Here is a 12,682-nt window from a genome sequence, read left to right as displayed (position 1 = left end):
AAAAGTGTGTAAAATTATTAATAAAATAAATGAGTAACTCTAAATACCCTTTGTTTTGCGGTATGGTAAATTTGATGGGACTTTGAGCAGGACATTGTAGGATATATAATGTGGTGCCATAAAGCATAAAGGATTCTGATTCTGATGCATCAAATCGACAGGGGCTTCGTATGATGATATTTGTACCTGTTTCAAGACAAAAACAGCTAAAAATATTACCTTGTTATATATGTATATCATCCAAACAAATATCACTACATGCAGTATCAAACACTATACTCTTTGCATTAGGCTATAATTGATTGGTGTCTTGTCCAATGTCCAGAATGCTTTTACATCATGTTTTATCTTTCTAATCTTTCCTTAATTTGTCATCTTTTCTGCTCAAAAGCCAAGACTGGTATGTGCATATGCATAAGAAAACAGAAAACTCCAACCAATGAAGTCCTCATTTACACAAATAACAAAGTACCATATGACAACTATCGCAGCCTAACGAGTAATAATGCATAGTCCTACGTTACTGTGATAAGGCCAAATAAAGGCTGATCTTATAAGAGACTCCTCTGGCCTTTGGAATATAATATCTATGTGTTTCTGCACAATGCTTAAAGCTCCAGCATCCAAATACTTAGGGCTAAAAGTACTAGTATCGCCTTGCATTGATATCTGGTAACCATGTGCTGACCACATTTCTGTTTTATTACATATACTATTTAAAGGCACATTTCTGGTAACTTGTATTGCCAGCATTAATTTGAGAAGTACTAAAACCAAAATGAAGGGCATTCAAGCTATTTCAGGATAAATTGAGATTGATAACTTTTTGCTAGCAAAGATCCTAAAGATGAAGACTAAATTGAATTTTCCCATAAGCAAAAATAAAGGGTATTCAAGTTTTCCTGTAAAAAATACAGGGTAGTCGAGCTTTTCTTATAAAACCAACAGTGGCTATCTAGCAAAGGATAAAGAGTGTTCTTAGACACCTACCTTGTGTTACCATAAAAGATGAATATCTGGATGCTAACAATTGCCAAGCTGGTTGGCATATACTTGAAAGATGAGAGCAGGTAACAGCTGAAGTATCTAAATTTTGCATAGCCAAATGGTTAAAATAACCCATTAACAACTATCTAATCCTTGTTTCACAATGTTATGATAAAGATAACATGATTTAAGATCATTTTAGTAGAGGTATTATTAGTTTTGTTCCTGTTGTCAGGTCAAAGGTGAGAACTGAGAAGGCAGTAAGAATCTACAGGCTATGGCTGAAAGAAAGATGAATGATAAATTGGCAAAGTTAGAATTGTTGAAAAAAGGGCATTGGAGATTGGAGAATGGAGGCTTTCCAGTACATAAACCCACTTTCTTATACTTTCATCCACTACCTGACAGACTCCACATGCTCATGTAGAGAGGTCCAGAGGCCCACCCCCACCATTATTTTGTCCACATGAGAGTAGAAGAATGACCATAGCAGATCTGACGCCCACATTCACTAAACAACTTTCCCTCCCTCCCTCCCTCCCTCTTACTTGTTTATTATTTATTTATTCATCATTGTTTTTTGTTTAATGAAGGCCCCTCTCTCACGCTCATCTCACACATCAGATTTGACCCAACATCCCACATCCATTCTTACGCAAATGCAGCAATAAAAAAGATCGGCTTTTGGTACCATTTTCTCATTCTCTCCAAAGGCTTTGCATATAATACAGACCTCCTCAGCTGCCTTTATGGTTCCTACAGAGAGCCAAAAGACAAATTATTCTTTTGTTACGTGAAGAAACCCCCAAAACATCTCTTCTTGGGTCTGCAGAACTTCCCTACTGCATTTTCCTTTCATAATCCATAGAAAGTGTGGCTAATGGCTAACTGTTAGGACGTTGGGTCCCTTCCCATCTTCCTCCTCTTTTTATCCTTCTTTTTTGTTTCTTTTGGCTTTGGCAGAAGATATTGTTTTTTGCCTTGCTCTGTGAAACCCGAGAAACAATTATCTTTCTCCTCAGTTGTAGAGTAATGATGAGAGGTTCTTTGTTTCTTCCCTTCTGTCTTTAAATCTTCTTCCTCGTTAGCTTCTGCTACTCAAAAGAATTCCCTGAAAACCCAGGAAGAGAGGACTCCAGAATAACTATAACCTCTACTCTTGCTTAGAGAAACCTATAACTACAGTCTATGTTCTCTCAAAGTTGTAACTAGCCAGAGAAGTGGAAAACAATTGGTGGAGCGACCACCATTAAACATTCAATTCAGAATTTATGTTAAAATCTTCTAAGATTCTAATGAGCTCATCTTTGGTTTCTTCTGCATTTTCGAAGGTTATGGAATGTTGAAACTTCTGATGGAGAGTTAGAATTTGATGCTAAATAAGTTTGTTTTACAGGAGTCTTCTCTGTTTTCGTTCTCTACATTGAAGAGAGATGTCTGCAAAATTCATCCATACTTTATCAGATGAAAACCCAAATCTGCAGAAGCAGATTGGATGTATGAATGGAATTTTTCAACTCTTTGACCGCCACCATTTCCTTGGTGGTGGCCGCCGCATCACTGGCCAAAACCAGAAGAGACTTCCGGCAGGTACTTTTCCTTTCTTAATGCAACTTGAATTATTCCGTATCATCAATAATGTGGATATGCCGGGGGGGTGGATCTATATAGTCAGTGGCCGATCTCTAAGTTGAATTAGACTGAAAATTAAGCGCTCCATCGCCAATTTTGATTTGACACTTTAAGGCCTTTATATTCTTTTATGCACTGTTGATGTGGGACTCCGGACCCTCTACGGCATATCTTAACACTCCATTTTAAGTACAATTGGGTTCAGAATTAGGCTCCCAAACCTAGTTGTTACTTGCCATCACGTGGGATGACTCATCTATTTGGGTCTAACTCCTCTTGGAGGAGCCCTCAATATTTAGCTCTCCATGAGTCTACTTGAGTCTGAATCTTCCAGGCTCAGCTCAGAAGTCCAGCTTCTTCAGGTTTGGTCTACTAATGGCTAAACACTCTTTAACACAGGCTGAAATTTGCGAGCCCGGGCATTGATCTATAAAATAGGTACAGGCCGTCCTTTATGCTGAATTGAGCTGAAAATTAGGCTCTCCACCAAAATAGCTTAAACTATTTTGTTATGATTTGCTAACACTTACAAGCCCTTCATATTTTTATGTAGTGCCAACGCTAAGACTCATTTCCTTCGAGCCATATTTCAACAGTAAATAAGTTAGTTCATAGTTTAATTCTCTTCTATCAAAGCTCTTTTAATTTACAGAGCTTGTAAAAATTTCCAACTAAGATGTTCAGTGCAATGCTTCACTTCCTGTTAATTAGCATTTGAAAGAATATCATTTCTATTCTTGATAGTTTCTTCTTATAGACTCAGGTGTTACAGCATGTAAAATTGCCTAGCATTTTAGTTTCATTGTCAAAATTTTAATCAACGGCTTCGTAGCAATCGAGCCAATGACTTGAGAGCTGGAAGCTATCCACAGCTCTTCGTTAGATTTTCCTTTCTTTAATTATTCCCTTTATTCAATCTTTATTACAATATTTAATAAGCTTTCTGTCATCCGGGGAGTAACAGCCAAAACATTGATGCTGTGCCATAACATTATCACCAGTAATCTCCATTTAGATACTAATTGTTTTGCCTTTTTTACCCCTTTCTCTATTACGTATTCGAAGCTTGTTTCAGCTTAGAGTTTACATTGCAACTCTTTTACAGGTCAAAATGGCAACAATAGTATAGAGCCCAAGAGTACTTCTCAGAAGACCACAGTAAGCATTCAAATCTAAAATCTTTTCTTTAATGGAAATATTTTAGCAAAATTGTTGAAGAAGATTGAACTTACATTTGCAGGAAAAAGACCACAAGAAGGCCATCAAAGAGAAACTGAGAGTCCCCACAGAATCATCCAGAACCTCATTTTCATCTTCCTCCTGCTCTTCTAGTTTGTCATCTTTAGAATGCAATAGAGCATCTCCGCTGGAACCATGCTTACTCAATCAAACCGTTGTTCCTGAAACCCATGCTCAAGACTTGCCTTCACCCATACACCAACCAAACACTTCTTTTCAGTCAAGCCAGCAATCCCCTGATCTCAGAGATGCTGTCAAAGACTCCATCAACAGAGAAGCCCGTGGCTTATCAGTCAAAACTGCAACCAAAGGGGAATCTGGGGGCCAAACCTTGAAGTACTTTGATTCCCCAAGACCTCTGCAGCAGCCTAAATCTGCCAAGAACAAAGTTACAGGTTTGAAGGAATCATTTCAAGTTGTTCATAAGCTTCAGGAAGCACCTCGCAAATCCAGTGAAGGGAAGCATGTTTCATTGACTTCTGGACTGAAGGATGCTCGACGGCTTTCTTGTGATGGAAGGGAATCAAGAGACATAAACAAATCTACCATAAAGCTTAAGGAGCTCCCAAGGCTATCATTGGACAGCAGAGCAGGTTCCATGAGGGGTCCCTCCACGGAAATGAAATCAAATGATCCTCTAAGAGATTTGGAGAGGGGGAATAGGAACTTCAACAATTTCTTAAACCAACAAGAACCTGAAAGCCATACACGACTGTCTAATGTTGTGGCCAAGTTGATGGGATTGGAAGCTTTCCCAGGTTCCATGTCAACCAATGAGAATCAGAGAAGACAGATCAAAACACACCCACACGTTGAAAAGAATCCCTTCCTTGCATCGTCAAGAAACACCGATGAGAGCAAGCAAAATCGAATTCCTGGCTCCCGAAGAAATGTTCACAAGGAACCTATCTCGCCCTGGCTGAGAAATGTTGACTCAGTTAAGAAGCCTATCACAAATTCAAAGTTTCCAATAGAACCAGCACCACGGAGGCAGCCAGATGGAAGCAGAGGTTCTGAAACACTAGACTTGAAAAGTAGGATACCTCCAAAAGCCCAAAACACCTCTCTCTCTGTTTATGGTGAAATAGAGAAAAATTTGGCACAACTTGAGTTCAAAAGGTCTGGAAAGGATCTCAGGGCTCTTAAACAAATACTTGAAGCAATACAGAAGACAAAAGAGAGATTAGAGACCAGAAATGAAAGTATAAAGTTAGGAACTCAGCCAAGCAGTAACAACATTCTTCACCAGAATTCACAGTTATCAAATCTGGACAACCTCCAGAGTGCTAGCCCCATTTCCACCCCTACCAGGAGGACCAGTTCACCAAAGAGTTCTAAATCCCCAATCGTGATTATCAAACCTACTAAACTCATCAAAGCCACTAATCCTGCTTCCTCAGTAAACCCAACATCAAGTTTTTCAGTTCTGCACAGGATCCAGACTGCTGACTCTGCAGATGGCAGAAAGGAATCATTTTACAAACAAAATGCTAAAGATCCAACTCCTAGAGCCAACCATGTTGGGGACCGATCCAGTCTACCCACTTGTCCGATGGATAAAAATACTGTAGCCAGATTGACAAGGCTGTCACAAACTTCAAAGGAGCCTCAGTCTGCTATTAGAGAGAGTAATAACTCAGGTAAGAGCTTGGGAGCCTTGAACCTAAGACAGCAACGGAAAAAGATTGGGTTGGAGAAGCAAACTCGTCCCACAACACAATTATCAGACCCAATCAAGACCCAGAAGCAGTCCAGTAGACAGATCACAGAATCAACTTCCTCATGCAGAAAATCAAAACCAAAATCTGCAAATTTGCAGCCAAGCGATGATGAACTGAGTGATAGCAGTAGCGTTGTGAGGGATATGAGCCACCAAGGGGACACAATTTCTCAGCAATCCGAGAGCACTATTAGCTTGGCCTCACAGGTTGATGAAGAAGTCACAAGCACTAATAAATCTAATAAGATCAATAACAACTTTATCCAGCCAGCACACCAGAGACAAAAAGTATGTTTTCTTCCTCTTATTCATCTGTATAACATTTATTATAAAAACTTAACAGATTCATTTTCTCTCATTCAGAAAACAGTAGCAAGATCAATGAAAGATAGATCAATTGCAGAACCAGCAGTAGTTTCCTCGGCACAACCAAGTCCTGTGTCTGTTCTTGATGCAACATTCTACAATGATGACTTGCCATCTCCCATTAAGAAGAAACCAGTTGCCTTCAAAGGTGAGGATCCAAGTTCCTCTTTTAATAGTTACTCAGACCTTATTTAAGAGTTGAATGATACAATAATCATATCTTGTGAGGAGGAAAAAGGTAAGAAAAAGGACACGAGTGAATGAAACCGTTAGAGATCATGCTTCAACAAAATATAAGGAAATAAAAAAAGATAACAGATGGATCATATCTATAAATGACTAGACGTCGTACATGATAAGTCCGAGAAGGAGAGAGATAGAGTAAACTCTTTCATTGTTATATTTATTGAAAAATGCATTTTTTTTTTTTAATTCTCAATTCATTTTCGTGCCACAGAAGATGAGATTGAGTGGAATCCCACGGACCTAAATCACTCTTCCAGTAGCACAAATGATATTCTCCATTCTGTGATCAATCATAAGAAATCGGACAACATCCATCTCTTAATTCACGATCTTACACTGATGTTATCTGCTCAGGAGGTACCCTTCATTGATGAAATTACACCTCACTACAACAGGACAAACCCAGACCATCAATACATTTTAGAAATCCTATTGTCATCAGGTCTCCTGAAAGATTTTGAATCTGGTTTTACAATCATTCACCTCCATGAAACAGGCTACCCAGTCGACCCCGATTTATTCCTAGCCTTGGAAAAAGCTAAGGCAGGCACCACAAATTCAAATGATAAAGAGAGGGGAGCAAATGCTTCCCAGTCAGAACATCATATCAAAATCCAAAGAAAACTTGTATTTGATGTTGTGAATGAAATCCTAGCTCACAAATTACGTCTGGAAAGTTGTTCGAAGTATTGGCACTCACCAAATATGCTGGCGGACAGAAGACCAAGAGGACAAAAGCTTTTGGGGGAATTGTGCTCCGAGGTAGACAGACTGCAAGGTAATGCCTCACACTGCAGCTTACAAGATGAGAATGACTGTGTGGGAAACATCTTACGGGCAGATTTGAAGCATCAATCAATGCATTGGACGACTTATAGTAGTGAACTCCCATGGTTAGTTCTGGATGTTGAGCGCTTGATCTTTAAAGATCTTTTAAGTGAGGTTGTGACTGGTGAGGCACTTGGTCTACAAGTGCAATCTGCTGGGTGTTGCAGGCAATTGTTTTCCAAGTAGTACTTTCATAGAAACTGTTTTGATATGATGATTCAGTCTCTTCCTGTGATTCAGTCTTTTCCTGTCTCTGTTCTTCAGATTTGGGAGACTATTTTAGTTTGTCCACTTATTTATAGGTGATAATAAAAAAATAAGGTACTGAGTAAAAATTAGTTCTAGCATGTATACGTTCAAGCAACTAATTGACACAATTTCAGATTCCAATCAATGCATAAATAAGTATCCTTGCCTTTCCAGTTTTGCACATATCTTGCTCAGCTCTATTCAATAAGCTGCATATAGTTTCAGTAAATACACGCAACATATGCGCTAACAGAACTACTTTCAACTACTTTTGAAAATGCATCACATCAACAATAAGACCTTTGGTTTATAAAGTTTTGTAGAAACAAGCCACGATCTAAAACTTCAATTAAAAATCAACTGGAATTCATATTTTAATTACATAACGCTTATTACCATTTGAGTATAAAGTGAGACAATCCATAGATGAGGTGAAATGGAAAATTGATCAGAAGCAAGTCTTATCATGCAACATGAACTCATGGTTAATTCATTGGATGCTTAATGCCTTAATCAATATCTATAATGATTCCATAAAGTTGATGGGAGTCAAAGTATTCCTTAGCTATCAAAATTTATAATTGAAGCAGACATTTATTTTAGAAAATTACTGAACATCACCTTGAGATTTGATATAATATACACTTTCATTTCTATTGTATCAAAATTCAGCATTTGTCCTTATGCAGCATCAACTATAAATGTATGATTTTGGGGGATTAAAATGTTCTATTTAACAATTTAATGACAAAGTCCAATCAAATTTTAAAATTTCAAGAGTTATTGTCAAATTCTAATATGTCAATGGAGTGAAAAACCCATCGCATTGTACCTCAAACAGAGTATTCTGTTGTTAACAACTTTCAACAACCAAAGTGCCTACTTTGAAATAAAAGCAATAAAAATATAAATGAACCAACACCTTAGGATTTTACTTCTTTTTTTTTAATTTATTTTTCAGGTAAACACCATAAATTTGTTGGATATTGTCTGATATACAGACAAAAAACCATAAGTTGTCGGACCTCTACACACAGAAGTTCCAAGTAATCCCAGAAAACGAGTTCATCAGGGATGATGAGATATCTTCTCAAGTTATTTTTGAACTGATGAAAAAATGAATAAAATCAGATATCGGATCACAGGATTAATTCTGGAATTAAACAAGAAAGAAATAGAACAATTTTCAAAATACTCAAAATTTTCAATGATGAATGCTTCTTTTACCACTTAATTTCACATTCAGAACAACACGCCTCGTCAATTATAGCAATATCAAATGATTGAAGGATTCGTAAAATAGGAACAGGCCGGCTGATATGGTCGAAAATTAAGCTCTCTATCACTAAAATGGGTCTAGCTTCTTTTGACTCTATCTTCAGGATCTAGATCTCCTTAACTAGTCTGTGGACCACTTGAGTCTGGCTACTTAGATTCAGCTCAATTCCTTAACTAGTCTGTGGACCACTTGAGTGTGGCTACTCAGATTCAGCACACCAAACTTTTGGGTCTCCAATCTATTGTTGTTGAATCTCAAAGCTCTAATATCATGTTGGAATTCGATCAACGGCAGCCCCATATTTTTTATGCATTGGCGATGTCAAGCCATATTCCAACATAGTCTAATTATTTTCCATCAATGCTATTTCCATTTACTCTCTCATAACAGAGCTTGTGAAAGTTTCCAACTAAGATGTTCAGTGCAATGCTTCATTTCCTGTTAATTAACATTTGAAAGAATCTCATTTCCACCGTTGATAGTTTCATCTTACAGACTCTGTTACAGCTTGCAAAATTTCCTAACTATATTGTTTCATTATCAAAATTTTAATCAAAGGCTTCGTAGAATGGAATCAATGACTTGAGAGTTGAAAGCCATCCACAGCTCTTCATTAGATTTGATTTTCTTTTCTTTTTCCCTTTCAATTTTCAATCTTTATAACAGTACTTAAGCTTTGTTTTTCTATCATCTAGAGAGCTACCACCAAAACATTAATGCTTTGCCATAACGTTATCATTACTCTCCCGTGATTTGAATTTAGAGGCCCCTTGCAAATTATTATCTCTATTATGTATTCCAAGCTTGTTTCAGCTTTAATGTTTACATTGTAGCTCTTTTCCAGGTCAAAATGGCAACAATAGTATAGAGCCCAAGAGTACATCTCAGAAGACCACAGTAAGCATTCGAATCTTTATCAATTCTTTAATGGAGATATTTTAGCAAAATTGGTGAAAAAAATGAACACAATACGCTTAGCGAGCATGATAGTGACAAAGTAAAATGACGGCTGTCTTGTAAAATTCTACATCTTTCAAACACCCTTTTTGATTTTTCTCCATCAAAAGGTGTAATATCGTAATCAACAAAGTAAATTTGAAAGTTCAGAAAGTTAATGAATGACGCTCATCAAAAATTATCTAGCTCTTAAATAACAATATGTTTAACGCACACCATACTACGCTTTTTTGTTTTCTCCATGTTAAGAAAAAGAGTGCATGCAGAAGTGGCAATATCCATGTCTCAGTTCAGTATCAAAGCACAAAAGAAGAAACAAGAATTTCCACTAAAAAGAATAATTCACTAACAAGGGAGTATGATGACAAACTGATATGCACATACCTCCAAAACTTGTTATGGTGGGAACAATTCCCCATCACTTCCCCTTCTAAAGTCATATGCTGGCGACCACGAACCCTGACCTTAACTACCTGGAACCAGCTTCTTCTGCTGCTAGAGTGCTAGTTTCCTAAACAAGTATACAGATTCTAACCAAACCTAATTTACAACTGCGCCAGTTCCCCTGGGTTCTCTATAGACTGTTTCAGAATTTTTTCAGCTCTCTTTTTCTTATCATCCTTCTCACCATCCTTTCCATGCCATGGGCCGATCTTCTCAACACCCTTATTCTGTAAGCTCAATTCTTGTGCTGTACCCACGGACTTCTTGCCAATCCCAATCTTAAATTGCACAGCAGGTCTTTGATTCAAGAGAACCCGCTTCTGACCCTCTTCGGAATCACATAACCTGGACTTCCTTGCTTCAATAGCTGGAGCAAACGTGTCCAGAACTGACATGTGATTACCCAGAAGAGAATTTTGATTAATAGGATTTCTCACAGCAGCTTCATTTGAAAGCTTAGCCGGAGGAACAACATGGGACACTTCCTTCTCTCCAAACTGTAATGGAGCAACAAGAAATGGGTTCCCTTCAACAGCTAGTTTGGCCTCAGAACCACGAATAGCGGCAACAGAGGAAGGACCCCCTGACCCATTGGAAGCAAAATTCTGCAAGTTCAGTAGAGACCTATCAATCTTCTTGTGCAGCTGTGCCAGCTCAATCTTCCGTGTGTTAGAATCAGCAGCCCCTTCATTCTCTGTGGACAACTGAAGGTAAGTTTGAGGATCAGGAAATGCAGCTAGCCAAGCTGGAATGTGCTCCCCAGGAGGAGCCTCACCAATTTGCAAAAAACTGGGAACTGGCTTCCTCTCTCTGACAACAGGGAAAGGAGGAATAGAATAGGCAAATGGGATATCCTCTGCTTCACTAACATACTGAACAAGTTCCCTAATTGTACCTGAACTTGCAATACAATGATCAACATCGGAAGCACCAGCAAAACCCTGTGAAGAACCCAACTCTTCCAATCCTTGAATAATATCAAGAGCATTAACCTCTGCTCTGCCTGCTAAATTAGCAAAGGATTGGGCAAGCTTTCCTAGATTGCTTATATAATGGATGGTGAAGTCAGATAGTATTTCAAGAGCAGACTGCTGAAAGGTCTGAAACCCAGTACTCTCACATATTTGTGCTACAGCAATCTTTGCAATTGCTTGGGCAAATTCATCACCACTTGAACCAGATTTCCTCTTTGCATGTTGTGATTTTTCATGCACTCTTCCACTCTCCCCACCTCCATGGCTCATATTCAACACCTCATATCACTTCGCCTGAGATAGTACATGCAAAAGTACCATTCTCGCCCATAAATCACCTAATCATTGCTTATACCCCGTCTGGTTGCTGAAGAAAATGTAAGGAAAAGAAAAGGAAATCAACAATTTGGAATCTTAAATTCCTTAACTAAACCCTAGGCCAAGCCTAATATAATAATTGCTAGCCCTAGTTAGTTATCTGAAGGACCCAAAAGAACTAAATAACAGATGCACATATGAAAAAAATTAATCAGGCAACATGTTAATGAGCACATCACAAATCAAAATCCATGCAACTCAATCATACAGCAAGAACCTCAACCACATAAGCAGGGCCATTTTACCAATTAAAAACATATAAAAACTTACATCTCCAAACACATATAAAGCCCAATTCATTGATCAATTTCAATCATTTTCCTCCGTTTCCATAGCAACCAATGAAAATTGCAGCAAACCCTAGACAGAAGCAATCCAAAAATAGCTGAATGCTTACCGTTTACATTCTAGCGTATGGAAACGCAAGGGAACATTGAAAGACCATAAAAGAAAGAATCGAAGCTAAGAGAGGACAGAAACAGAAGTCTGGAACAATATCTAGCCACAATCGATCACCAAAAGAACCTAGAGGAAGAGGAAATGAGAAACGTCGAGGTAAGAAAGGTTGATAAGGGGGTATGTTCACGGATGTAGGGCTGGAATCAGGGTTTAATTTCAGATAAAACCCTGATAAAACCTCGAGTAACCGAAAGATGGAAAGATTTGAGAAGCTGAGCTTGACAGAGAGCGGAGTTAATTTATAGAGGGAGAAGAGAATCGTTCATGCGGAGAGCAATGATAGCTTCACGCTTCTGCGGATTAAAATGCCCTCCAACGTCCACGTATTCTTGACAGCTGTCACCACTTTCCAAATCAACTCTCTCCTTTGCTTTTTATTATATAAATTTTACAAATAAATTAATTATTATCATTTTTTATTACAAAATAATAAAAAATACTATATATAATTTCACTCGTTTTTGTGAAACAGTCCTACCATAGTTTTAACTTTTACAAACATTTTACTTCATTATAAAATAAATTAATAAACTTTAACATAATAACAAAAAATAAATTAAAATAAAATAATTATATAAAACACTTAAAATAAAAAAAAATCATGATATCAAAAATTTTTCAAATTAATAAATACAATCCACTCTTAAATAGAAAACCTTTCATTTAAATTTTTTTATTATATATTTGTGACCATGAACTAAAAAGAATTATATTTCATGCAATTATTATTTGTAAAATTTTTATTACATATATTAATATTTTTAATTTTATATATATTTTATAAAGTAAGACAAATTATAATCCAAGAGAAAATGAAAGAGGTACCCTGTCTGTTATACAGTTTAAGTAGTTGCTTCCGTAGCATAGTGGCAGTGCGTTCGCTTCGTAAGCGAAAGGTCGCGAGTTCGATCCTCGCCGGGAGCT

At 37.5% G+C, this 12,682-nt stretch overlaps 2 protein-coding genes and 1 non-coding gene across 7 annotated transcripts; 2 read left to right on the top strand and 1 right to left on the bottom strand.

Moving 5' to 3' along the window:
* The first annotated feature begins 1,644 nt into the window (after window positions 1–1,644).
* LOC110657699 (protein LONGIFOLIA 1) lies at window positions 1,645–7,253 on the top strand. Its single transcript, XM_058153418.1, has 5 exons — window positions 1,645–2,577; window positions 3,725–3,777; window positions 3,860–5,866; window positions 5,942–6,092; window positions 6,402–7,253. The coding sequence occupies exons 1-5, from the start codon at window positions 2,421–2,423 to the stop codon at window positions 7,202–7,204; spliced, it is 3,171 nt and encodes a 1,056-aa protein (XP_058009401.1). The 5' UTR covers window positions 1,645–2,420; the 3' UTR covers window positions 7,205–7,253.
* Window positions 3,779–12,048, bottom strand: LOC110657701 (transcription initiation factor TFIID subunit 8). 5 transcript variants are annotated; one of them, XR_002495428.2, is made up of 3 exons: window positions 11,697–12,048; window positions 9,888–11,288; window positions 3,779–7,276 (listed from the first exon to the last, which is right to left on the bottom strand). XR_002495428.2 is itself a non-coding variant. In XM_021815016.2 (2 exons), exon 2 carries the CDS (start codon window positions 11,189–11,191, stop codon window positions 10,049–10,051), a length of 1,143 nt encoding a protein of 380 aa, XP_021670708.2. In that variant the 5' UTR covers window positions 11,192–11,288; window positions 11,697–12,048; the 3' UTR covers window positions 9,813–10,048. The 5 variants fall into 5 exon arrangements, 1 of the variants encoding a protein (XP_021670708.2); XR_002495427.2 differs by having other exon boundaries at window positions 6,239–7,271; XR_009151325.1 differs by having other exon boundaries at window positions 6,239–7,271; window positions 11,570–11,711.
* A 562-nt stretch (window positions 12,049–12,610) lies between these two features.
* On the top strand, window positions 12,611–12,682 carry TRNAT-CGU (transfer RNA threonine (anticodon CGU)). Its single transcript has one exon. It is a non-coding gene; the product is annotated as a tRNA-Thr (tRNA).

Source organism: Hevea brasiliensis, chromosome 9 (assembly GCF_030052815.1).
Source record: "Hevea brasiliensis isolate MT/VB/25A 57/8 chromosome 9, ASM3005281v1, whole genome shotgun sequence".
In the NCBI taxonomy this organism is placed as follows: Eukaryota; Viridiplantae; Streptophyta; class Magnoliopsida; order Malpighiales; family Euphorbiaceae; genus Hevea; species Hevea brasiliensis.
The sequence above is the reverse complement of the archived record's forward strand: the minus strand, read 5'-3'. Positions and strand labels throughout refer to the sequence as shown.